The sequence below is a fragment of the Rhinoraja longicauda genome, chromosome 13 (assembly GCF_053455715.1).
Source record: "Rhinoraja longicauda isolate Sanriku21f chromosome 13, sRhiLon1.1, whole genome shotgun sequence".
NCBI lineage: Eukaryota > Metazoa > Chordata > Chondrichthyes > Rajiformes > Arhynchobatidae > Rhinoraja > Rhinoraja longicauda.
Window position 1 is genome coordinate 44548374 of NC_135965.1, and position 13704 is coordinate 44562077.

At 45.0% G+C, this 13704-nt stretch overlaps 1 protein-coding gene across 1 annotated transcript in view; it reads right to left on the reverse strand.

The window, feature by feature from the left end:
* Positions 1-13704, reverse strand: part of si (sucrase-isomaltase) — a 265194-nt gene that overhangs the window by 91732 nt on the left and 159758 nt on the right. The window contains exons 23-26 of the mRNA XM_078410873.1: positions 13432-13556; positions 12253-12341; positions 10163-10212; positions 65-238 (exon numbers count right to left, since the gene is read on the reverse strand). Of these exons, the coding sequence (XP_078266999.1) occupies positions 65-238; positions 10163-10212; positions 12253-12341; positions 13432-13556 (438 nt within the window). The remainder of the gene's footprint in view (positions 1-64; positions 239-10162; positions 10213-12252; positions 12342-13431; positions 13557-13704) is intronic.

Here is a 13704-nt window from a genome sequence, read left to right on the forward strand (position 1 = left end):
CCCCAGAGCCCTGTCATTTGGAGACAGTATAAATTATAAAGAATTATAAAGAAGTTTTCATTACCTTAGTGACTGCATGATAATCGATATTTTCCGGTGGTACAATTGTAACTTGAGTGCCCTGGATTACTTTGACAGATTTTGGAGCACTCAATATGCCAAGGATTTTTATTTCTTCAAATTTAAGGTTGTTTGGATCAGTGTATCCATTCTTCGTTACATTGATGTGCAGAATATTCTAGAAGGAAACAAAGAAACGTGAAAACATCTCTCCCGGGCAGGTTTGTTCACATGAAACAGAGGGCCAGTCCATCTCCCCAGGCCAGAGCCCCCCATCACTGATTCCACCCACACTTCACGCTGCCTCGTACAAATGGCCGACATAATCGAAGACTCGTCCCAGCCCGGTCATTCTGTCTTCTCCCTGCTCCCATCGGGCAGAAAGTACAGAAGCTGGAAATCGCCCACCACCAGGCTCAGGAACAGCTTCAGAATGGTCAGGCTTCTGAACGGTCCTTCCATAAGCCAGGCCACTTTCTAATTCACCACTAACCCTACGCAAACATTGAACTTCGTCTGTGGAACGTTGAATTCTCTCATTTTAGGTAACTTCAGCAAAAATTCCCCCCCCCCCCCACCCCACTTCCTCCACGAAAGGTCAGTTAACTAGTTCCACAGTTCACCACGATGAATCCCTCTTGGGATCACACCATCCCTTGCCAACAATCGGCCTATCAGGGAACCTCCCTGCCTGGAGTCATCTGTTGCCGGCCCTGATTTGTCCTGGACTTTTCTTGCTTCCAGTTCCTCCTCCCCTACAATCTGTCTGAAGAAGGGTCCCGACCCGAAACACCACCTATCCACTTGCTCCAGAGATGCTGCCTGGCCTGTTGAGCTACTCCAGCGTTTTGCTATATCTATCGATATACTACAATGCCGAGGACTATATTCTGCACTCTGTATTCTTCCTCTTTGTTCTACCTACTGTACTTGAGTTTGACTTGATTGTATTTATGTTTTGTATTATCTGATCCGGTTGAAAAGCATGCAAAACAAAGCTTTCACTGTACCTCGGTACACGTGACAATAATAAAACATAAAAAACATACAAAATAGGTGAAGGAGGAGGCCATTTGGCCCTTTGAGCCAGCACCGCCATTCATTATGATCATGGCTGATCATCCACAATCAGTACCCTGTGCCTGCCTTCTCCCCATACCCTTTGATTCCGCTAGCCCCAAATGCTCTATCTAAATCTCTTTTAAATTCATCCAGTGAATTGGCCTCCATGGCCTTCTGTGGCAGAAAATTCCGCAAATTCACAACTCTGGGTGAAAAAGATTTTTCTCACCTCAGATTTATATGGCCTTCCCTTTATTCTTAGTCTGTGGCCCCTGGTTCTGGACTCGCCTAACATTGGGAACATTTTTCCTGCATCCAGCTTGAACAGTCCTTTTATAATTTTATATGTTTATATAAGATCCCCTCTCATCCTTCTAAATTCCAGTGAAAACAAGCCCAGTCTTTCCAATCTTTCCTCATATGACAGTCCCGCCATCCCGGGGATTAACCTTGTGAACCTACGCTGCGCTGCCTCAAAAGCAAGGATGTCCTTCCTCAAATGAAGAGACCAAAACTGCACACAATACTCCAGATGTGGTCTCATCAGGGCCCTATACAACTTCAGAAGGACCTCTTTTTATTCCGAAACTCAAATCCTCTCTTTATGAAGGCCAACATGCCATTAGCTTTCTTCACTGCTTGCTGTACCTGCATGTTTACTTTCAGTGACTGGTGCACAAGGACACCCAGGTCTTGTTGCACTTCCCTTTTACCTAATCTGAACCTAAACCTTGTTAATAAACAAATAAAGGTTGTAATCTACTGAAAGAGCAACCATAAAAATAATTAAACCATTCATTCATTCAGATCAGAATCGCTTCCATTTTGACTTCAATTTTACATTCATTGGCTTACATTAATGGGTTCAATTTTACTGCAGACGAGGCAACAAATGGTGATTGTGTGTTCACTGCCTTTTCTTGTTGAAGTTACAAGTTGACATTGCAGAGAGAGAGAACTGGGGCACGGGAACTTGGATGAACTTAACAAGCAACGGTGCATCTTAACAAACTGAATTCAAGGACGCACAACTGAGGAGTGCTAGAACTGAGAAGCAAGTGAATTCAAAATAGATTCAGAAAAAGAAATAACGAGGGCACGAGAATGATTGCATTTTCAGCAACAGAAATGGAGACAGAAAGGAGAAAGGCATACTTCCATTTGAAAAAATCTCCTGCAATACCTGAAGGGATTAGCCTCTACTCTTGCTATTAATTCCCAGTGTCAACAAGGTCGATTTGCAGTGATTAATACTTACCATATTGTTTAAATGAGTACCTCCACTAGACAAGACTCAAGAGACTATGTGTGTAGGAAGGAACCACAGATGCCTCCGCTCAGTCCGCCCAGGCCTACCTGATCTCCCGGTTGCTTAACACTTTAACTCCCCCTCCCATTCCCACACTGACCTTTCTGCCCTAGGCCTCCTTCACTGTCCAACTCCAAATTGGAGGAACAATGCCTCATATAGGCGGCACGGTAGCGCAGCGGTAGAGTTGCTGCTTTACAGCGAATGCAGCGCCGGAGACTCAGGTTCGATCCTGACTACGGGTGCTGCACTGTAAGGAGTTTGTACGTTCTCCCCGTGACCTGCGTGGGTTTTCTCCGAGATCTTCGGTTTCCTCCCACACTCCAAAGACGTACAGGTATGTAGGTTAATTGGCTGGGTAAAATGTAAAAATTGTCCCTAGTGGGTGTAGGATAGTGTTAATGTGCGGGGATCGATGGGCGGCACGGACTTGGAGGGCCGAAAAGGCCTGTTTCCGGCTGTATATATATGATGATATGATGATGATTTCACTTGGGCAGCTTACAACTCAGCGGTATGAATATTGACTTCTCTAACTTCAAGTAACCCTTGCTTTCCCTCTCTCCCTGTCCGGCCCCCACCCTAGTTCTTTGGCAACTGTCACTGTCCTCCTGATTGTACGCCATTTTGTCACCTTCCCCTCAGCTTACAATGATCCATTCTACATTTCCTTGATCGTCGACTACTTTGATCTGCCGTTTTTCACACCTTCCCCTTCCACATATCACTGGTCTCCCTCTCCTCTGACTGTCAGTCCGAAGAAGGGTCTCGACCCAAAACGTCACCCATTGCTTCTCTCCAGAGATGCTGCCTGTCCCGCTGACTATAGTGGGCTTAGCTCCATTTGGTTTGTACGGTGCAAATGGATCAACTCTACGGGCCCCAACTATACTTTTTTCTTCGCCGGATCCACGCGCTTGACACTCGATTCCTCGCCTGCCTGGACTCCACCAAGGCTCAAACGGGCCCCAACTATATGGCAGTAGTAAGCTGGATAATGAGATGCCATTTTTGCGACTCAGCTCAGACTGTTGCAGTTACTTTGTGGTTAAGTCTCACCATTACTTTGAGGTTAAAATCTAGCTCACGGCAATTCAAAAATTCACTGCTCCCATCTCTGGTTAAAGAAAGTCAAGCTGAATTGACAAATACAGTGTCGATCTAATTTCTGCTCTTCTCTTGCCTCTGAGCAATCCAATAAGCATGGAGTCAAAAGCAGGCAAAGCTGGCCGTCGCAGCGCGGTGGCACAGTTGCTGCCTCACAGCGCCAGAGACCCGGGTCTGACTCTGACCACGGGCACTGGCTGTACAGTGTTTGTACGTTCTCCACATGACCTGTGTGGGTTTTCTCCGAGATCTTCACACTCCAAAGACGTACAAGTTTGTAGGTAATTGTCTTGGTGCAAATGTAAAAATTGTCCTTAATATGTGTAGTGTTTTTCTTTCTCTCTTGTTATTATATTGTTTACAGTGCACTATGTTTGCATATTCTGCAAGTAAGAATTTCATTGTTCTATCTGGGCCAATATGGTAATAAAACACACTTGACTCTTGACTGGCCGGATTCTGCACCGTATCTCTAAACCTGCAACAGCACAATATTCTATCCACTTAAGAGAGGAGGGGAAATTAGTTACTTCAAGAGTTGCACATTATGAATTTATCCATTATACTTCAGTCTCTTGGGTTTCCTTTCATGATCATTAAAAGGCCAAATTCTGCAGTGTCAGACGATGAGCTGATCTCACGGATGCAGTGAAGCCCAATCATTTATTATTTAAATTGCTGATCTGAATAATTGGAGCTTCATTTGCATGCCTTCAAGTGGGAACAGATACTTCAGAATTGAAACAGGCAGCCACTGCTCAAAATGGCAACACGCAACAGTTTAAGGCTAGCTGGCCTGTACATGGCACTAAAAACGACCAGTGTTTCAATCGTTATGAAGACCGCATGAATGGAAGAACGTCCGGCCCACAAGACAGGTGGCGCAGCGGTAGAGTTGCTGCCTTACAGCGCCGGAGACCTGGGTTCGATCCTGACCATGGGTGCTGTCTATACGGAGTTTGTTCGTTCTCTGCATAAGTTTTCTCAAGGGTGCTCCACTTTCCTTCCACACTCCAAAGACATACAGGTTTGTAGGTCATCAGTCTGAAGAAGGGTCTCGACCCGAAACGTCACCCATTCCTTCACTCCTCAGATGCTGCCTGACCTGCTGAGTTACTCCAGCATTTTGTGAAATAAATACCAGGTGTGTGGGTTAATTGGCTTCTGTAAAATTGTCCCGAGTGTGTAAGACAGATGGGTGATCACCATTCAGCACAGACATGGATATGGACCAAACGCAGGCAGATGGGACTAGTGTAACTGGGACATGTTGGCCGGTGTGGGCAAGTTGGTCTGAAGGGTCTGTTTCCACACTGCATTACAGTGATTCTATGACACGATGGGCCAAAGGGGATGTTTCCATGCTGTATCTTTAAACGATACTAAATAAATGATGTTGCATGAAAGCATTGGTGATGGTAGTCTGGTGTGAAGATTAGGATTACTTGCTCTTCGAAGGCATTCTTCCCCACCATGATGATATGCTATGCCTTGGAAGTGGTGACAGCCAAGATGACCATAAGTTCTAGGGGCGGAATTAGGCCATTCGGCCCATCAAGTCTACTCCACCATCCGATCATGGCTGGTCTATCTTTCTCTCTCAACCCCATTCTTCTGCCTTCTTTCCATATCCATTTTCTGTTAAAAAAATACATGCTGGATCTCGGAACAAGTGCATGAAGGTATGGCCCCCTTCAGGGGGAAGTTATAGTAGGAAATTCATGAATTGAACAAAGCAGAGATTATATTTTTCAGATGTGGAGATGGTTAGAAGTGATGATCCCTCATAGTTAGCTCAACAATTCCATTCTAGGAGATCAGTCCACCAAGACACCATGAAGAGCAAGTAAACAGAATCTTGCATCGAACACAAAGTGCTGAGAAACTCACTAGGTAAGGCAGCATCTCTGGAGGACATGGATTGGTGATGTTTTGGGTTGGGACCTTTCTTCAGACTCTGAGGTCATTGAAGGAAGCAGAGAGTAAACTGGGGAGATAGTTAATTACTCCAGTACTTTGAGATCAATATAAAGTTTGCCGATTAACTCGAAACTTAGGCAAACCTAGCGAAGTGAATCGTTTTTTTTTTCATAATGACACGAAACAAAAATGGTAAAATGGGCAGAAATATGTTGGATGCAACTTCATGCAAAGAACAGCTAAAGAACGTTAAGAAAACAAATTTCACAGTGTTAGTACTTTGCACAGGTGACAATAAAAAACTCCCATTGAACCATTAAATGATGCTTTCTAGAACAATAACATTCAAGGACAAAAAAGTATACGGGCTCATACCAAGATTGTGTTAGTTATGCAAAAAGAATTTCTAGCTCAATATATTATGTGATGTGATCTGTGAATCCTTGACATTCGTAGACATTAACCTTCTTAAGTTGATAAAGTAGGTTACTTGAATTTATAAACATGGGAAAAGATTAGAAAATAAAAAGAAGTAAATCAATGTTACATATTGACAAATTCTAGCCCGACATTTCCGAAAAGAGATGAAAATCTTTACAAATAAATCAAAACCCAACCAAGATCAAGAGCCAAAAACGAAAGGCTGGAGGAACTCGGCAGGTCAGGCAGCATCCGTGGAGCCAAATGACAGGCGACGTTTCAGGTCGGAACACCTTATTGGACCGATGGAGTGGAGGGGGGGGAAGAAAGCTGGATCGGGGGAGGTGTGGATGGGGCAAAGCCTTGCAAGTGATAGGTGGATACAGGTGTGGGAAGGGGGTTCGGTTAGAAGAGATGGATGGACTACGTGACAGAGATGAAAAAGAGTAAAGAGGGTGTCAGATAAGGAAGGAGTTAGAAACATAGAAACATAGAAAATAGGTGCAGGAGTAGGCCATTCGGCCCTTCGAGCCTGCACCGCGATTCAATATGATCATGGCCGATCATCCGGCTCAGTAACCTGTACCTGCCTTCGCTCCATACCCCCTGATCCCTTTAGCCACAAGGGCCACATCTAACTCCCTCTTAAATATAGCCAATGAACTGGCCTCAACTACGTTCTGTGGCAGAGAATTCCACAGACTCACCACTCTCCGTGTGAAGAAATGTTTTCTCATCTCGGTCCTAAAAGACTTCCCCCTTATCCTTAAGCTGTGACCCCTGGTTCTGGACTTCCCCAACATCGGGAACAATCTTCCCGCATCTAGCCTCTCCAACCCCTTAAGAATTTTATATGTTTCTATAAGATCCCCCCTCAGTCTTCTAAATTCCAGCGAGTACAAGCCTAGTCCATCCAGTCTTTCTTCATATGAAAGTCCCGCCATCCCAGGGATCAATCTGGTGAATCTTCTCTGAGTTGGAGTGAAATGCAAAAGCCGGAGTGAGATATATTGGTGGGAGGGGACGGGGAAAGGAGGAAGGGGGGAGGATAAAAGAGAAACATGGGGCCCAGGGATGGGAGATGTACAAAAGAAAGCAAGGAGATTGGGGGTGGTGGAAGAGATGTCTGCTCACTAAGGCTTAGCCTTTACTTTGGAGGCACAGCGTGGAATCAGGCCCTTCAGCCCAAAGAGTCCATGCCGACCAACAATCACCCTGTCCATTAACACTATCCTACACATTAGGGATAATTCTACAATTTACCAAAGCCAATTAACCTACAAAACTGTACGTTTTTGGAGGAGACCGCAGCACCCAGAGAAAACCCACACAAGGAGAACATCCAAACTCCAAATGAAGGCAAGGGTCAGGGGAAGAAAGGGGGCTGCTGCTGGGGGAGTATTCAAGACGAGTATTTGTGGAATTCTCTGCCTCAGAATGCCACTGGGTGCATTCAAAAGAGAGTTAGATAGAGCTCCTAGGGCTAGCGGAATCAAGGGATATGGGGAGAAGGCAGGAACGGGGTACTGATTTTAAACTAACAGCCATGATCATATTGAATGGCAGTGCTGGCTAGAAGGGCCGAATGCCCTACTCCTGCACCTATTTTCTATGTTTCTATGTTTTAACTATCATGGAATTTGGCAGGACCAACCAATGCCAGATTGCAAACACATGCAACAAAATTGGCACAACTGGTCTAGTTGTTGCCTCACAGCACCAGCGGTCCAGGTTTGATCCTGACCACAGGCGCTGTCTGTGCGAGGAGTTTGCACATTCTCCCTATGATCACATGGGTTTCCTCCGGGTGCTCTGATTTGCCTCCCACATCCCAAAAAAGTGAAAAGTTTATAGGTTAATTGGTTTTATGCAAATTGCCCCTCGTGTGTAGCATAAAATGGGCGATGTCTGGTTGGCATGGACTCAGTGGGCCGAAGGGCCTGTTTCCACGCTGCATCTCCAAACCAAACTAACCTAAAAAATACTAACTCAATTCATTTTAAGTGTGAAAAGTGCTGACCCACAATTTTTCTGAAAGATTACTGCCCATTTCAGAAATATGGAAAAAATGATTGTCAAAATGTTTCAAAACAATAAAAAAGACAATAAAAGTATAATCAGTCCTCCCACTCCAAAGCAGCACTCTAAATAAACTTGCTGTCTTTTCTGGACACCACATCTTGGGAAGGCTAGTTTAGTTTAGCGATACAGCGTGGAAACAGGCCCTTCGGCCCACCAAGTCCGCACCAACGAGCAATCCCTGCACATTAACACAATCCTACACACACACTAGGGACAATTTTACATTTATACCAAGCCAATTAACCTACAAACCTGTCGGTCTTGAGTGTGGGAGGAAACCGAAGATCTCGGAGAAAACCCACGCAGTCACGGGAGAACGTACAAACTCCGTACAGACAGCACCCGTAGTCAGGATCGAACCCGGGTCTCTGGTGCCGTAAGCGCTGTGAGGCAGCAACTCTACCGCTGCGCCACCGTGCTGCCCCGAGAACGAGAAAGGTGTGATTTTTGAAACTATGGTATTATGTCTTGGAAGTTGGGAAATAAAGGAGTTCTTTGATTGAAGTCTAAAAAGTATTAAGGCTAACTGCTGGAGCAGAGAAACGACTTCACTGGCTTGGAAATACAGGTCTAGGGGGCAGAGTCTAAATATTAGGGCCAGTCCGTCAGGCATGAAATTAGAAAACACTTCTACAGAAGGTTGGAGGTTCAGAACTCTCTTGCACCAATGACAATTGATGCAAGGTCAAGTGTTAATTTAAAGGCTGCGAAAAATAGATGTTTACAACAAAAATGTGGGTTTAGTTTAGTTTGGAGATACAGCACAGATACAGGGCCTTTGGCCAACCGAGCCCACACTGACCGCTAGCACTATGGAAAATGGAGGCACTTTACCGAAGCGAATTAACGGACAAACCTGCACGTCTTTGGAATGTGGGAGGAAACCGGAGCATACAGTCACAGGGAGAACGTACAAACACCATACCAATAGCACGCGTTGTCAGGATCGAACCTGGGCCTTTGTAAGGCAGCAACTCTACCGCTGCGTCACCATGCCGCCTGGGTGTATGGTATGTCTCATGCAATGGTGGAGCTGGCTCTGGGGTGGGGTGGGGTGGAAACTTATTTTCCTCTCTTCAGATCTGGAGACTTAGAGGCTTGCACATGAAATGGGCGCAGTGCAGCTACCTAAAAATAGAGAGAAATTGGCCCAAGGCCAACTCTCCCAATTTAACGTTCCCACTGCTGCGGTGGTGCTTCTGTATCCCAGCACACGATGCTGGAGGAACTCTGCTGATATATTGTGTGGGAAGGAACTGCAGATGCTGGTTTACATCGATGATAGACACACAATGCTGGAGGAACTCAGCGGGACAGGCAGCATCCCAGGAGGGAAGGAATAGGAGACGTTTCGGGTCAAGACCATTCTTCACCCTCTCCTGAGAAGTTCACATTCACAAGTCTGAAGAAGGGTCTCGACCCGAAAAGTCCCCCATTCCTTCTCTCCAGAGATGCTGCCTGTCCCGCTGAGTTACTCCAGCTTTTTGTGTCTATCTTCGGTTTAAACCAGCATCTGCAGTTCCTTCTTACACATGATTACAATTGATCCATTTACGGGAACAACGTTTAGTGCAAGGTAAAGGCAGCAAAGTCCAATGAAGGATAGTCAGAAGGTTATCAAGGAGGTAGACAGTAGTTCAGCACTGCTCTCTGGTTGTGGTAGGATAATTCAGTTGCCTGATAACAGCTCGGAAGAAATGGCTGGGAAGAACAGTTCCTGCACAATCATCACTACCTTGCACTAAACACCCATTCCTTCTTTCCAGAGATGCTGCCTGTCCCACTGACTTACTCCAGCGTGGTGTCTATCTTCGGTGTAAACCAGCATCTGCAGTTCCTTCCTGCACATTTAGATGGATCACACTTGCTTCATAAATTGCCTATTGATTGCGACAATTATACGGTGTTGTGAGGTAAGTCGTATGATCTGATTTGCCTCCAAGTAATTATCTGAATCAGTTTTGCTGATAATCGATATGTTATCAAATATTCCAAGAATTGAGAATGAATATCGACTGATATATTTTCAGACACTCCAGAATTATAAATCTTACTGACTGCAGTCGACATCTACCCAGCTTATAGGTGTACATATCTTTCCCATTACAAATCTCTGTAAACACACGTGTGTTCCCTGCATGAACGTACGAGCAAGCGTATAATATAATAACTTTCAGAAATTGTAAATGAATCAAGACTGACCTCCATAATTGAAAAATGATAGAGAAGGTAGGTTTCCTTTTCGAACGTATCTGCAACATAAAACCAGTGTAAATGACTACACACATCATTCCAGTGACGGCAATGAATTATTTGAGTTTAAACTAATCATATTATGTTACAGCGACATTTAAAAATAAATCAGGACTAACGATAAAGAACACCTAAAAGTGTAAGAAAATAACTGCAGATGCTGGTACAAATCGAAGGTATTTATTCACAAAATGCTGGAGTAACTCAGCAGGTCAGGCAGCATCTCAGGAGAGAAGGAATGGGCGACATTTCGGGCCGAGACCCGAAACGTTTCGGGTCCGAAGAAGGGTCTCGACCCGAAACGTCACCCATTCCTTCTCTCCTGAGATGCTGCCTGACCTGCTGAGTTACTCCAGCATTTTGTTAATAAAGAACAACTAAAAGATCACATCATTGCACATTTTTGAGGCGAAATAACTTACCAGCCGTGTGATTCCCTAAACATGCTTTAATGCTGCTTCACAGACTACACAGAAACTGGAGGAATAGCACCTCACATTCTACTTGGGTAGCTTACAACCCAACGGTATGAACTTTGAATTCTCCAATCTTAAGTAAACCACCTACCAAACTCTCCCCCCCTATTTTTCCCCCCCCATTCTTCCCACCTGGATGCGCTCCCATTTCTCCCTTCCTCCTCCCCCCCCTCACTGTCCGCTTGCACCTGCATTCTTTCTTTTAGCTTCACAATTCGCACCTCTTCTCTCCCTTATCTCCCACCTTCTGTCTTTTCACCTCCAGCCTCTGTCCAACCATCGGCCCATCAAAACACCTCCATCACCTGTATCCACCCATCACTTGCCTGAACCTGACCTCCTCTCCACCTACCATCCCCCCCCCCCCCCCCCCACCACGACAATCAGTCTGAAGAAGGATCCCGACCCAAAACATCACCTATCCACGTTCTCCACAGATGTTGCCTGGCCCACTAAGTTACTCCAGCACTCTGTGTCTTTTTTTGACACCTCAGATGGGTTTATTAAACAAGTAATGGGATCTCCTGCAATATCTGGGAAAATCTCCTGATACTATCTACCTCATTGGAGACCGTCGGACTACCCATGATCGAACTTTACTGGCTGTATCATGCACTAAACATTATAAAGGGGTACACCACTCCCTTCATCAGTCCCTTCATCCTCCTAGGGATCTAGGAGTGCAGATACATAGTTCCTTGAAGGTGGAGTCGCAGGTAGATCGGGTGGTCAAAAAGGCTTTTGGCACATAGGCCTTCATCAGTCAGCGCATTGAGTATAGAAGCTGGGAGGTCATGTTGCAGTTGTATAAGACGATAGTGAGGCCGCATTTAGAGTATTGCGTTCAGTTCTGGGCACCATGTTATAGGAAAGATGTTATCAAGCTGGAAAGGGTACAGAGAGGATTTACGAGGATGTTGCCAGGACTCGAGGGTCTGAGCTATAGGGTGAGGTTGAGTAGGCTGGGACTCTATTCCTCAGAGTGCAGAGGGTTTGGGGTGATCTTATAGAGATGTATAAAATCATGAGAGGAATAGATCGGGTAGATGCACAGTCTTCTACCCAGGGTAGGGGAATCGAGGACCAGAGAACATAGGTTTAAGATGAAGGGGAAAAGATTTAATAGGAATCTGAGGGGCGACTTTTTCACACAAAGGGTGGTGGGTGTATGGAACAAGCTGCCAGAGGAGGTAGTTGAGGCTGGGACCATCCCAACATTTAAGAAACAATTAGACAGGTACATGAATAGGACAGGTTTGGAGGGATATGGACCAAACGCGGGCAGGTGGGACTAGTGTAGCTGGGACATGTTTGTCGGTGTGGGCAAGTTGGGTCGAAAGTCCTGCTTCCACACTGTATAACTCTATGACTCTAATAAAGATTAAGAACAGTAGTTAACAGCTAGAAGCAGTAATAACAATTAGAAATGACATCTACATCCTTCTGAACAAATAGTTATTCTGATAAAGGTTATTTATCTGATCAGAATTAGTTTGGTAGCCATTCAGCATTCAAAGCCACTGTTCACTGTGTTATAGGTTGCTGAAGTATCTTGTACAATACCTTTGCTTTCTCCATCATCCCAGAATAACTCTCCTCTGGCCTTTCCTTGATCATCAAGGGCAACGAGGAGACTGAGAGGCTTCTTACGGCTGAAAATCAGCAGAATATTTAATTTAGTTTATTAATCCCACATGTCCCAGGTAGAGTGAAAAGCTTTTGAAGCGCGCTAACCAGTCAGCGGAAACACCAGACATGATTACAATCGAGCCAACCACAATATACAGATACATGATAAAGGAAATAACGTGAATAGCGTTTAGTGCAAGATAAAGTCCAGTAAAGTCCGATCAAAGATAGTCTGTGGGTCTTCAATTGGGTAGATAGTAGCCCATGAGTGCAGTCTAGTTGTGGGGGGCAGGATGGTTCTGTCACCTGATAACAGCTGGGAAGAAACTGTCCCCGAACATGGAGGTGTACGTTTTCACACTTTTATACTTTTCACCTGATGGGAGAGGGGAGAAGAGGGAGTGGCCGGGGTTCGACTCGTCCTTGATTAGATTTAGATTTTTTTAGATTTAGAGATACAGTGCAGAAACAGGGTATAGCAATGGGGAGTGGAAGGCCAGAGCCAGATCAAAAGGAAACATCAGAAATCAACCTTATTCGGAATCGATTTTGGTCAATTGGCATTGATTGGATTTATCTACCATTTTAATTTCAGCAGAGGTCATTCAGTTTAGTTTAGAGATACAGTGTGGAAACAGGCCCTTTTAGGCCCACCGAGTCCGTGCCGCTCAGCGATCCCCGGACATTAACACTATCCTACACCCACTAGGAACAATTTTTTACATTTGCCCAGCCAATTAACCTACAAACCTGTACGTCTTTGGAGTGTGGGAGGAAACCGAAGATCTCGGTGAAAACCCACGCAGGTCACGGGGAGAACGTACAAACTCCGTACAGTACAGCACCCGTAGTCAGGATCGAACCAGAGTCTCCGGCGCTGCATTCGCTGTAAGGCAGCAACTCTACCGCTGCGCCACCGTGCCGCCCTTGCTGCTGGCCTTGCCGAGGCAGCGCGAGGTGTAAAATAGAGTCAATGGAAGATCGCAATCAAGCCGTCCACAGTGTACAGATAAAATTTATTAGTTGCATGTCTGTGATAACTTCATTGTCTGTGACATTTTAATCAAACGTGTTAACTTCAGTAAAACGAAGCATAAATCCAGCTACACATACCTATATAATGTGGTTTCAGCTGGCTGTTGTGTGGGGAAGATAAATCCTCCTCTGACATGAAGTCCCAGTTTATGCGCTGGTAGAGACATATTCACAAACTGCTTTCGAGATGTTAGGGCAGCACCCTAATTTAACAATGAAAGTTCAAAGACATACCTATTGTTATATTTAGAATTGCACAGGACTAGGCGATCTCTAATGCATTTGAGAATAATTAATATTCTTAACCTCAGGTTTCTTTTTGCTTTTTAGTTGCGTTTTTAGAGATACCGC